Source organism: Prorops nasuta, unplaced genomic scaffold (assembly GCF_024137725.1).
Source record: "Prorops nasuta isolate Cenicafe-Biocafe unplaced genomic scaffold, Cenicafe_Pnas_1.2 PNAS00006, whole genome shotgun sequence".
Taxonomy (NCBI): Eukaryota; Metazoa; Arthropoda; class Insecta; order Hymenoptera; family Bethylidae; genus Prorops; species Prorops nasuta.
The window spans coordinates 2,756,403-2,770,101 of NW_027116803.1; the positions used below are offsets into that span (position 1 = coordinate 2,756,403).

Sequence of the window (13,699 nt, forward strand, 5' to 3'; positions counted from 1 at the left end):
GGTGTAAGGAGTGCATGCAAAGTACCATTTGGTCTTTGGTCCTCCAATGGATTAGCAGAAGGGAGCTTTTAGGTGGCTCTGAATAAAGAGAAAAAAAAGAGTATATTTGGAAGAGTTTTTCCGCGACGCGCAGTTACGCAACGCTTCTCGCACTGCGCTACGAAATCCCCTTTTCTCGTTCGTATAGGTTTGCTTAACAGCCCGTAAAGGTTTACGAGCGTTACGGGCACGAAAGGGGAAATTTCTTTGAAAGATTCTTTCTCGAGGAGTGCTCTCTGTCGTAACATCTTGCGCTTCATAGGGATGGCAACGCGAAAAGTGCCGGAAGTGGAATGCGCTTTAGTTGCCGTGGACCAAGCAGTGCCGAGGACAATTTATTGGCGTTTCGCCAAATCAGCAGAAAAATCTACGTACCCCATCCCCCGACTCTTCGGCTGAATCTTCGGCATAAAAGTCATTGTCGAGATATATATATATATATATATAATCGAAAATGGGAGAATGGAGATTAAAAAATCTAAAAGTGCATTTATGCAACTTATTCGATTGGCGTATTGATATTTTTAATTGTCAATGTAATGGCACGTACGAAGGATATATCGTTTTTAAACGGAGCTTTCAGACGCTTCGTCGAGAAAGCTGACTTTTGTTGCGCGCGAGCTCTAATACCGAGAAGCTCTCGTTTGGGTAAGGTTACCTAAGCTGCTGTTTAGTATATGAACGCTAAAAGGGGTTGCCGGTAGTTTGTGGAGGCGCTTTAAAGTTCTCATTAAGCGATCGAGGTCTGTGGGACACTTCTGTGTTTCATTGTTCTCTTTGTTTGGTGTTTACGCGCGGCTACAGCGCCAACTGCGGTGGCGAGGCTGTCGCTGACTCTAGGGAGGCCAGACCAGCTTTCATTAAGCTTGCATTGTCTCGCCGACGCCGCACTATTATAGTCGAGTGAATAACTTCGAGCCATGCACGCTTCCTGGACTTCTCGCTTTTTCCTTCTTCCCTTTCTTTCCCACTTTTCTTTCCTCCCCTATATCCCACCATTCTTAGCAATTTTATCTTATCCACAGGTAGCCTGCGCCATAGCCATGAGATCATCAATTTTTATACAATAAGAAAAGCACTCAGACCCTCTCGCAACACTCGGATGTGTGTAAAAAATAATAATCAAAAGTTCCTAAGAACAAAGCCTATGTGTATGCCTGATATAGAGAGACTTTTAAAACACTGTAAAGCTCGTCGGTTGTAATTTTTGCACAAGCTTCGCTGCGTTAACAGCCCACACTGAGCCAGCAAAACTGTACCTACATTTCGCAAGCGAAGGTTTCCCGTGCCAAAAAAAAACATAACGAGGTACTCCTAGCTCAAGTTATCGCTGCGACGAACAAACAGTTGGACCAATCCGCGTACAAGAGAGAAAACACAGCGCTGAAATTTTGTTAGCCATGCAATGTTTATTATTGGCCGGACTAACGAGAAATTGATCGTCTGCCAGTGACAACGAATACTCGATGCTCTCTACCATGTAAAATTAATTTCTAACGTTTCTCTTCGATCCTTTCACCATGCACGCTCTACCTCTGTGTTCTGTTAAAATCCTATACCTTTGCAATTAAACTGAATGAACGTGCCACTGAGACTTTGCCAAATTATCGACTTTCTATATCCTTCAGCTGTTTTTCATTTATTAGCGCAAATAATATCAGCACGAAAACCGAATTTATCACAAAATTCTGTACTTTATTGCTACTATAAATATATACAGTGATTAATAGGAATTATAACTAATTTTGCCGCTGATATGAATTTATGTATAAAGTTCTTTTAGCTGTCGCGAAAATCGATAGCTGAATTAATTGTAGAGTTAAATTGTGAATATTTCAAGCCAGGCTCCTGTTGTGCAATTGGGTCTTTAAAAATGTTTAATTCATCCGGATAAGCCAGCAAAAAAAAACAGTCATATTGGTTTATCAGGAAAAACGAAATATCACACATATAATAGTATTGCTGATTGTCATGAAAATATAAAGGAGTGATATTTATGAGTTTGGCCATTTATTTAAAAATCTGTTGTCATGATTTTTCGCCTGGCAAAGAATACCCTAGGCGTACGTGCCTCAGTAGCGTGAAAACTAGCATCATAATGCAGAGATTATCGAACTTGTTGCACGAATCGTCCATGGTATTGGCAGAAATCGAATATGCCCATCGTCTCTTTTCGGCTAATGGAAATCGACAGTGACGCTAATTGCTTAATACCTGTTTCAGATACACCGTCGTTCGCGATAACGCGTTTACCTGGTTTTGGAATTCCGATCGTCGAGGGGATGTCTGTCAGCCTGAAATGCGAGGTGGACAGCAATCCAGCGAGTGCACCGATTTGGCAACGTGGTAAGTGACAAAGAATCGAATAGAACCTATGGAATTCGGCCCACTTCTCATTCCAAGCTTGCGAGCTCGTTACGCTCCAAACTATATATAAATAGATTTGATAAAAATCAGATTTGATCCATGGTAATAAATGGGGGAGTGATTGGAAAATTATCAAACCGATTGCAGAATTTTTGGCATATCTGTGTGCCATTATCGAGTGTCGGACAAACGACCTGCACGGGCCAAGCAAAATAGATTTACAGGCAGCAGCCAGAGGCTTAAGCAATCCGCATACATTATTCCGCGTGTAGTTTGCATTGCATCCGGACACCCGATCTCGTCACGTGTACCGGAAACCTAACCATAATTGAATCGCCGTGGATCCACGTTTCCACGGCTAATATTCCATTTCAGTCCTGTCTCCGATTAATATCGCAATACCCGGCTCCTTGCAATTTTATTTAATCGGAGAAGAATACCCAATCAACCTGAAATTATATCCATACATTTTTAACGCGCACATAACCGTTATAAAATATTCCCAACTTTTTTTTGTGGCTTGAAAAAGTTAATAAGCTTTTCGATTGTAATCTCTGGCGAACCACACGGTGAAAGAAGGATGGATAATTAGAGAGAAGCTTTTCATTTTGCATTCTGTAGAATTTCATATCTCCTTTTCCCTTGGGTGGTCGGTTTAGGCGAACGATAACGGGTCACCCTGTGGTATTAGAATATGTAGGGGTATATGTGTATGTGTGTGTACAACTACTAGCCGTGCGATCAGCGATCACATTATTGCGCTCCGCAACGGACACAGTTAAGTCTATAGCAGGAGCATGCTCTGGTCGGATCCAGGAGAATAGATAATCGCAAGCCTCTTCTCATTCACCTTATTCCTTCCCCTCGACTTGCTGCACCTCGATAAGAAGATATGGACGGCCCTGCGAGCCTATCTCGATGTGCCAGAATATGCATTGGCCCGAGAATGCTACTTTAGATTCCGATCTTTGCTGGAATTTTTGCTGCTTCCCTTAATATAAATTCAAATTAAAATCTGATAGGGAATTCTGGCAAGATGAACGTTTCAACCAAATACGGTCCTATCCCCACTTGGAATAGAATATGCTCTCTATGCCTTATTAAGGTAAATAATTATTGCGCTCTAAACCAAAGTTTCGTTGTTTAAAGTGAATAATTAAATCGACGGATCAGCAGTTATGCGGGTGCTGTCAATTTTTGAATAGATTGAATATTAATCGATGAGGAGTAAGGGAGAAGAAGATTGTGGGAGGGTTAAGGAGAGTAGGCGAAGGGGTGGGTTGGAGGGATGGTTGACTCCGATAAAGTACAGCAGGCGGGCCGGATTTCCGCTTTCGACCTCTAGCCTTGCCCGGACCGACATTAACCCAGATCCGCAACGGCCAGCGTTTTACGCGACTGCCTTGCCGGCCAGCGTGCAACATACAAAATGTACAGCGTGCAGCTTTACGTAATGGCTACCGCTAGACATTACGTACTGGATAGGTGGCGGTAGGGGGATTAACGTTTATTTTAATGGATGTACCTTTCGCCCGGAGTGCAGCGTGTTGCCCGGAAGATTCATCGCTTAGCGCGTGACGTGCCAGACTCGCCAATGGCCATCCCGTGTCTTCGCATTAAAATCCCCTTCAAGCCCTATTTGGCGAAAGAAAAAATTGCCCAGACCTCAGCCCTCCCCTTTTTTCCGCCTATTTTTCCTCCCTGCTTACTTTATCTTCCGAAATTGTTCGAGGATATGCCTCGCCAGACCGTTGCCTTCCAAAGGCGGACCTATTTATTGACATCTTCTACTCAATATCACCTGCCATGCGAAATTCTAAAGAAGCGAATTTCCTCTGTTTTACACGACTCGTTTCTCTTCGCCCTATTTCACAGCAAATACCAACGTTCGGTTTACAAATGTCCCCTATACTGTGCGGGGCGTCGTTGCAACAATGCTTTTCTCCCTTCCTTTCCTTCAACTCACCAAAGTCATTCTCCTTTAACTCCTTAACCAAAAACAGAGAATATATTCAGTTTGAAAGTAATTGTTTCGATATTTTCCAGCGTGAGATTTCCAAGGCGTAAAATGTGCAGTCGAGGGCCTTAATAGTAAAAATACGAAGATCGCGCCGCATGAATTTTTTCTTTTTTTTCCTCGGTGTCAATCAATGTTGGTAAGTGCTGAAAGAGACTCGACAAGACCACTTTCTTGATTAGACTGGGCGTTTAACGGGGCGAATCCATTAGGTTCGTTAAAACGCGCATCTAGCTTGGCAAACTTTTCGAATCGAAGAGTGCATTCGATCGTCTTTCCTTTTACCGCGAATCCAACTTCTTCCGGTTTCCTTATATCCGAATGCAGCCGGCTCGAATTACCGCTAACACGTTTACCAGTTTAAAACTTTCCGCGCCACATTACCGGATGCCGACCGACCGAGGAACGTTTGCGTGTTTTCTTATTCCGCAACAAATCTCTTTGCCAGATTCAATCGTCCAGCTCGCGAGAGATCGGCAAAGAAAAACAAATTCCTTTAATTGAATGGCGATTCCGTCTGTTTACCATCCACTCTAATTGCACTTTAATTAAATTTCATCCCTCCACTCTGTAAACACCGCTATAAATTTAATTGACTAAAAACGCAAAACTGATATGGTTTTTACAATTTAAATGGCGTAACAAACTTTAGCCCAATTTCGATCCAAACTTATCAACTCGCGAATTTATTCGTCCCACACTGTTCGGTTGATTGTGTAATCAACTAGTGCACTAAATGCGAGGGAAAATGCGACGATATAAAATTGGGGATGAAAAGTGTCGGTAGGCGAGTATATATATATATATATATATATATATATATGTATATAGATGGAAGCCCCCCAGCTGTACATTATAGTATATACTGTATTATATGTACAAGTTATCCTATTAAATATTCAATTATTTCCATCTTCCATTCCTGACGTTTGGAATTCGCTGCCAGCACGTCTCCAAAGAGTGCTTAATCCTTATTCATAGAACCAATCGAGTGATTTCGAAGAAATCCTTCCAGCGTTCCACGAAATCCGCTGCAATTAAAATACTTTAATATCTTTTGGAGCACGTACCCGCCCCAAGCGATACGCCTTCTTCCTTCGCTCCCCCTCCCCACCCCCGCCACCCCCTTCTGCCTCGTGGATCCTTTCCTCCTCCGCCATTCGGAAAATTCTTCATAAAATCATCGGTCTTAAAATCATCCCCCGCCCTGCATTAAGTTTAGACTCATGAATCAATAATTGAAAATTCATTAGGTGCCTTCAAAAAATATGAAAGATCTTCTTCTGGAGAATTTGATGTAAAATTGAAAGAGCGAAGAGGGTTTATTAGTTTCGAGACACTCGCTGGCTCTACATCCTGCGCTCCACCCCAATTTCTTTCAAAGCGCTTGGTGTTATTAAATGTTCCAGTCCAGGAGCTTGGTGGAAGCACGTTCGTTTCCTTTCAAAGCCTTTGCGAGGGACAATTTCGACTCGGCGTCTCTGTCAAGGACGTGCCGCGCCTACGATTTTTCTCCACCCCCCAAGCTCTCCCTAAAACCTATCCTCGCCATCAGGGGTGTCGAGCCGAAGCAGCAGGAAAGGGGTAAAAAATGAGAGAGAAAGAAAATCATAAGGCTCATAGATCTGGCCAAGAGATATGTGGCTCACGAAGCTCTTTGCAGCGAGTTTAGCCCATTCGTTTGTTTTCCAGCCAAATTGCGAGGATGCGTCTCCGCCGGAAGCACCCCTGTTTCTTCGGCCAAGTCACGATGCGCTCCTATTTCATCGAGACTGCCGGGACATACAGCCGCGTCTATAGATACTGTTAACACAATCGCCAGGCTTTGGCATCAATGTTACTCCAACTCCACCCTCACCGTCCATTCGCCACCTTCCTTCTTCCGCTATGTACTGCTGCCACATAAAAGCTGCAAAAACCTCCCGACTTCCTACACTCCATTCACGTTCTCGCGCTTCTGCTGTTACCGGTCCAAACGACGATGTTATCCGAAATTTTCACGCTTTTGAATAAAAACATGAAACCCTCGTTTGAAAGCTTTTTTTTTTTTTTTTAATATTGCAAACATTCGGGTGGGGAGCGGCAATTGTATATTTTTAACTAGGTTCATCACTGCGAATGAAATGTAGGGCGAGTTCATAGGTAGGTGGGCACTGACGGAACGCGAATGTCAACGCTGCGAATGTTGAGGCGAGCGAGTGGTGAATTTCCAGCACGTTAATTCCTATATTCAGCAAGCTTCCGCTTGTGTTTCAGACAATGGACCTCCGCCCGTGATGCAGAGCAATGAGGGATGGCTGAACTTTACAAAAATCAGCCGCGCGGAGAGTGGCTGGTACAAGTGTTACACGCGGCATATGCTCGGCATTTTCACCAGCATCGGCTATTTCCTCAACGTACGATGTGAGTAGAATGCCCATTGTATCCCATTTACTCGCACACAAACACACACCTTACACCAATTACCCACTCAAACTGCCCGCTCCATCAAGCAGACTACTTTTATATATTTCTTACCAAACTACCCAAAGCACAATTTTATCATCCGTGTCATCATTTTCTTTTACTCGAACTGCTCTCTCTCTCTCTCTCTGTTTTTCTGCAGTGTATAGATATATATGCACAACAGGTTCAAAAGGCAAGCTCATGAAACAGCAACTCGCGTTTTTGCTTCCAAGTTATGTCGCGGCAATTATGAGATGGGCTAATTTATTAGGTCATTTAGCATATTCCGGAGAATGTACGAGCCGGCTGAAGTACTGGGGGTCGATTCGCAGAGCGAAGGGTGCATCATCGATAACCGGAAACCACAGTCATTTGTCAACGGCGGAAACCACCAAGCCAGCCGGAAATTATCCGTACCTCGTTGCGAAAATTTGCAAATTTCCTACCGAGACTCCGTCGACGTACCACTGTAACCCGAGGGGCTTGTAATTCCTGGTATTCCGGATCCACAAATCCCCATCGGAACTCTTCATTGAACTTCTTTCTCCTTGTTAAGTATTTTTCTCGAGCTACTTTTCATTCGCTCGATCCTCCACTCTTCGACCTTAAAACTCATTTAAGAAATTCTAATATTTCAACTGATTTATTTTTCTTCGCAAAATCCTCTTACGGTCTTGCTTTACACTATCCATGAATCTCTTGTAATTTGTACCGCTATCTCCCTCCCTCTCGAGCTGTCCTTATGCATACTCCTTCACTAGTAAGTTTGCCATAAGACCGGTGATCCGATATACTGGCTTGCGTCGCTTAATCTCTACGCAGTTTAGATGGCTCGAAAGCACCTATAAACCAAGCAACCTCCTCCCTGAGAAATATCGATTACATGGCGCCCTTTCGAATCTCCTCGAGGATTACTTATCCTCGGATAACGTCGTACTTGCATGCGCTTAAAGCCAAGCAGCAGTACTCTCGATATGGAGGGAATATCTTTCACAACCGCGCATATACCATCGTCGAAAGGACAATCGACAGCGTACACCGCGAGCCACGTGTATCGTTTCTCAGCAATATTTTTACGAGATAAAGTCGAATAATATTATCGCACCCTTCATTAAAAATTCTCGGAAAAAAATCGATCGTATAGAAAAACTTTGAAACTCTCTTTGGCTTTTCTCGCTGGCCCTCTAATCTTTCGAGCGTGTTTACTGTGAAACTCCAAACAAACTACAAGACAAACGAGGTGAGCGCGCGCGGGTCAAGCGAAGAGATCAAGTGGAAAGGGAAAAAGGGACTGTGTGTTAGTTTGCATGTATATGTGTATGTGTAGGTATGTAGTGTACAAGGGAGAGAGGGAGAGAGTAGGAAACCTCCTATCGCCGCATTCAGTACGTTGATTCCTTTGTTTTGCTACAGGATGAGCCAGAGGATCAGCTTGCTAACTCAAAGGAATCTCCTTCCCGTACACATTCATCCCCTTGCCATCACCCTCTCCCCCTCCCTATTTTTCTTTCTTCTTCCGCTTTAATTCCCGCCACCCATCCTACTTACACACCCACACAAACACATACACACAGCTGGTTCCGGAAAAAGACGAAAGACACTGCACGACCTACCAACGTTCTATATTTCCAGGCTTCCAGCCCTTTTTAACAGGAGTTTTACTCTTTCCTATCTGTGTGTTTGCTCTGCCCCTCTACCTCGTGGTCCTTTTATCTACCTGAATTCCTCTCGTTTTATCACTCCCTGTTCTCGAAACTGCCACGCGTAACTTTCTCCCTTCCAAGCGTTACCTCTTCTGCTTACAGCTGTGGACACAGAGTTAGCCGAAGAGCACACGATCGCAGGGATCCTGTAATTCCAATGCGGAGAAAATCTTGATTTTAGTTGGACTTCTTACCATAGTGATTTTGGTCGGAAAGTTTGCCTCACCATTCAAATGATTCTTGCAGATGACCCAGATATGGAAACGGAGGCGGAAGCGTTAAATGGGGAGGCAACGGACTCCCGCAGAATGGAAGTGCAAATTGGCGGTGCAGTAACCCTCGAGTGCGACGGGGGATGCTGGGGTCATGGACCAGGAATGGAGCCAGTGGGGGGTCCAGGCCCATTAGCCCTTAGTCGTGTCGTCTATCAAGAAGCTGGCGAATACAGATGCGTGGCACCAGACAGAAAGATGCAAGACACGTGGAGAGCTCAGCTTCCTTATCACATCAAAGTTACAGGTGACTTTCTCGCTGCTTTTTTAAACTTTCTAACAAGATATGTATAGCTTTGTTGGCATTCTTTTTTAGCCCAATTGAAACTTTCGCAATAACTGTACAAACTGATTTAGTATAGTCAAATTGCGATAGTTGGTCGAATCTTATCGGAAGGACGAAGATCCTTTATTTGATGAGATCCTCGCGGGAGGATGTCGCAAAATAAACCGTGCTACGAATATCGTCCTTCTCGCGGGATTTCCAAACGGTTGACTTGCCACCACTGAGCGATGAGGTTGTAAGGAAAACAAGTTTATCCAACTAAATTGGAGTTTCTACATCGTAAATTTTGCCCCGAGTCTTAATTCTTACTATTTTGTTAGAGAATGAGCTTTAAGTAATTAAATGAATAAGGATAAGCGGAAACGAAATAATTTATTAAAATCACGCGATTCGTATCAAACAAAAGTATTACGTAATTCATGTATAGAGAAGAATGTTCAAGTTTAAATTGAGGACTGCAGTTGGCAGGGATTTTTGGAAAAAATTCATATGTAGATCAAGAGAGTGAATTGTAATTATATACATAGATTCGTGTAGACGCATGATTTCGTTACAGAATAATTCAGTGCAAATGCTGAATGCATCGTCACTGGATACTTTTCCGCACGCACTCGAGGAATGCAAGAGAAGCAAATAGTTTGCAAATGTTTAACATTTCCTCTTCGCTACCAGGTTTTCCTTCTGTAGATGCCCTATTTGATGCTCGCAGCTTCCTCTCGCTTCATTTTCGCGATACCAGACTGTTTTTAGCCTTCTCTCTATGGTTTCAATCTCTTCGATCACAATCGAAAAACATGTGAGCGCATGCAGCTCGGAAAATATAACTGTGCATAACTTTGTTTTTATCAAATCCATAGATAGAATTATTGGAACAAAATTGTTGTTCTGCCATGAAAAATCGAGTACCTATTCTTTAAAAAAAAAATAGCCGAATTCAAATGTAATTAATATACCTAGATAAAAGAGATAGCAGCAATTTTTAAAACTTCCACTTTCTCCACATTAGCTACGTGGTTTTAGTAACGAATATAATTACAAGAGAAGCAACACGAGAATAACAGAAAGTCTTTTTAGTAATACATTTTGTCATATTCGTCGTTAGCCGTTGGAATTCAACGTGTGCAAAGCACTCAAGATAAAAGTCACAAGTGCAAAACTTTCCCTAATGAGTTCAGAACGCGTGGAGGCGGTTCAACTACAATCCAAGCGTTGAAAATGGAATGGTTTAATGACAGTAGTTATCTTGTATAATACAGTAAGGTTACAATTGTCTTCTTTAAGAATTAGACTATTGTGTATGCTCGGGTGTCTTCATTCTAATGTTAAAGTGTCTTTGTATTCATTTAAAATACCTCCAAAGTTTCGGCACATTTATTTTACTATTTATTATTTAATTTAATGAATTGCAGGAGAAGAAAGGCTGGCGAAAGGGAATTTGTATATGAAACACAAGGCATCGATCGGGAATGCTAAATTTCCACTAAGCAACTGATAGACGTCATTGCTTTCACAAACTATGCGGTCCATATCGATCCTTCTCCCTTGTCCTATTTACACGTCGATGATAGATGTAGAATTCCGGAATGCTGTTTTTTCCCGGCTCGGCACCCGAAACCATTTAAACCCTTTTTTTTATTGATCGCGGTTTGGCAAATTCGGGGGTTTCGCAACCCTCCATTCTCGTTATCCAACTTGCTCTCATTTTCTACCTACACTATGAAAGTTATTTTTTCATTCTTTAAAAAAATCTAGGAGAATCATGCAAGGCTAGGTTAATACTTTTTATTCGTTTACAAAATTTTCAGAATGTAATAAAAACATTTATCTGTACTCCAAGAATAACAACACTTTTTCGAATCGAGTCAAATTCTTTTGTCATGTACGTACTAATAAAAATATTGTAACAATATTATTGCTAAGATCATACGGTATTTTATATCCGAGTGTTGACTTTGCCCCAGGGCCGACTTATATCCGCAGTCTACCCTACTGTAAAAACAAATACTCATTCGGCGCAGCTTCAATCTATTTTAGAAAAATGTAAAGGATTAATGCAACTGTAATAACAAACGAAAAACCCTCGCATCGTTAAAAATGTATTTTTTGATATAAAAAAGTGTTCATTTTATTAGACTCTTGGTTAATTATTAGTCACATTATCTTGTAAAATTCACACAGCGTAGGAACGTTAGGTGGAATATTTGGCTACATTTGCCAGTAGAAAGCTTTGATTACTAGCAGTAAAATGCGTGGCTCTTTTAATTCGAAGCTCCGCATCATCCTGTAAAATGAGGAGAATCGTGGAATTATCATTTCACCCTATATCCATTGTTTCTTTTGTTCGTACACACAAACACTAGCGAAAAAAATTAATGTAAATATTATGCTATAAAAATATTAATTTATACTCTAACTTTAGGAAAACAATATTTCGTGGGCTTGATTCCTTTAATGGAAAAAAGGTAGCTTTTAAATTCAAAGAAATGAATTTTCGTCGACGCGAATAAAAATTTTGCACGATGTAACAGTTAGATTACGTGCCGATAAAGAAATAGGAAGACGATGGGGGAGATACAGGAGAATGAGGCCAATAGCAATAGCGAGACAAATAGCAGCGTTAGAATTGATTGTTAGAGCATGACTGGGAAAACAGTCTCGAAGACTATACCAAATCAAAGAACTGTTGGTTGTGGGGAAATCCATGCTTTAAGAAATGTGTGTGTCTCAAACAGTCACAGCTACAACCAGCTAAAAAGAGACAAAGCCCCATCCACCTTACAGACGAAGAGTATATACCAAAATAAGCTGAGACCCAATCGACTTTTAAACCTGTCAATATTTTAACATAAAAAAGACCTTTGTATAACAATCTGTATTGAATTTCTACCCATATATCAAAGATAAAATTTAACTGAAAACGGCCCTGTTGGTACTTATATTCGATCGGAAAGGTCAAGACAATGTTACTAATTAAAGCGAATTGAAATTTAAATTCATTTCTTAATATAGGATATTTTTGACAAATTTGATAAAACGGGAGAATAAGTTAAATGTAGATTTTATACTCTTTCTTGTAGATATTTTAAATAAACAGCATTACTTTGGCTATAGACTATTCAAGAATCTTGATTATTTTTCACTTTGGTAGTATTAAAAAAGCCAAGGGGATAACGAGCTCCTTTGTACTATCCCGTAATAACGCGGACTCAAGAATCGAAACCCAGACCTCGTTGTGCTACTTTGCCGAGCATCTCAGTAATAAAGTGGCAGCCCGCAGAAAGTAGAGCGATGCATTACTGGGAAGTATTTGCATGCCTGATGGTAGGTTGAATCAAATCAGAGCGTGATTTACAAGCAGCTCGCGCAAGGCAGCGTCGAGACAAAGGCTTGATTATAGGATCAAAGTACAGGAAAGAAGACCATAGACAAGGATTAGAAAGAAAAGTAACACACAACTTCAAAAAGTCCAATAAACCTTATGTTTCTCTCATCCACTCCTTTCAAGAATTCTCATTTGTTTCAGAAAAAACTGATGCGAATCTTAAATATCTTGAGCAATAATCCCTTATCTTGGAAATACTTCTTAAAATAGTTGCAAATTAATCTGGCTATATTTTTACAAAATAATTGTTTATTTATTATTGACGAATAATAGGCAGATAATCTTTTATTAAAAAAAAAAACTACTTTACATATACATTAGAAAAAACTCGATAGATTACAGTTTATAACAAGAATTTTGTTGACCCCAGTAAACCATCAAACTCTATATGGTATAAGTAAGAATGCCATTTCGAGTGAGCGGATTAAGCCAGTCGCGGAAATTAGATATCCTGTCCTCCCGCTGTCTCCTCGTTTTTAATTCTCTTCTTATTTCTCATCACGATGGAGCGCTATATGAATTATCCGATTTTTAATTAGCGGTTTGACGTTGCCTACCCTAGCGAGGCTACTAAATTTATTCAATGTTAGCTGGATGATAACTAGCAAATCGTCCACGTTCAGATTAAACGAAGCTTGTACGAATATTTCGAAATATCGTGTTAAATTTAACGTGTTTCAAGCACTTTGAATTGGTATAAAATTTGCGATTATCAACGACAGATCAAATGTATGGCGCACGTATTTCACATCGGATAATCATATTCGATTAATTAATCAAGCGTACAAATTAAAAGGACATTACAATTTTATTTTAGTTTAATGTTTAAATAAAAAGATCGGAGAGATAGAGGCATATTAGAAATATGCTTATGGAATTACTCGAAAGAATGTGATCGATAATTGAATTAATAGATTGATAAAATCGCGGTATAAGGTTATCGTCAAATTGGATGTAGTAATACAAGAGAGGAAAAAAGAAATGGCGTTAGGAAATGAATAAAACTGGTGGTAGTAGGATTTGTGAGTGGGAATAATGAAACTTGGGAATTCCTCGTGAATCGTCATATTCATTTAGTCTCGGAAATGCCAGGAGGCAATCTTCTTGAAGCTTACCAGTTCCATTCCTCAGCAGTAGGGTAGAACGAAGAACTTGTCTCTCGCGGAGAAAAATATTTGCCGAACTCCA

At 40.9% G+C, this 13,699-nt stretch overlaps 1 protein-coding gene across 7 annotated transcripts in view; it reads left to right on the plus strand.

Annotated features, from left to right (window-relative positions):
* The window catches only part of tei (teiresias), a 186,793-nt gene that overhangs the window by 138,199 nt on the left and 34,895 nt on the right, over window positions 1-13,699 (plus strand). For all 7 annotated transcript variants that reach the window (XM_066728103.1, XM_066728102.1, XM_066728108.1 and 4 more), the window contains exons 7-9: window positions 2,263-2,385; window positions 6,680-6,826; window positions 8,818-9,090. In XM_066728103.1, the coding sequence (XP_066584200.1) occupies window positions 2,263-2,385; window positions 6,680-6,826; window positions 8,818-9,090 (543 nt within the window). The remainder of the gene's footprint in view (window positions 1-2,262; window positions 2,386-6,679; window positions 6,827-8,817; window positions 9,091-13,699) is intronic.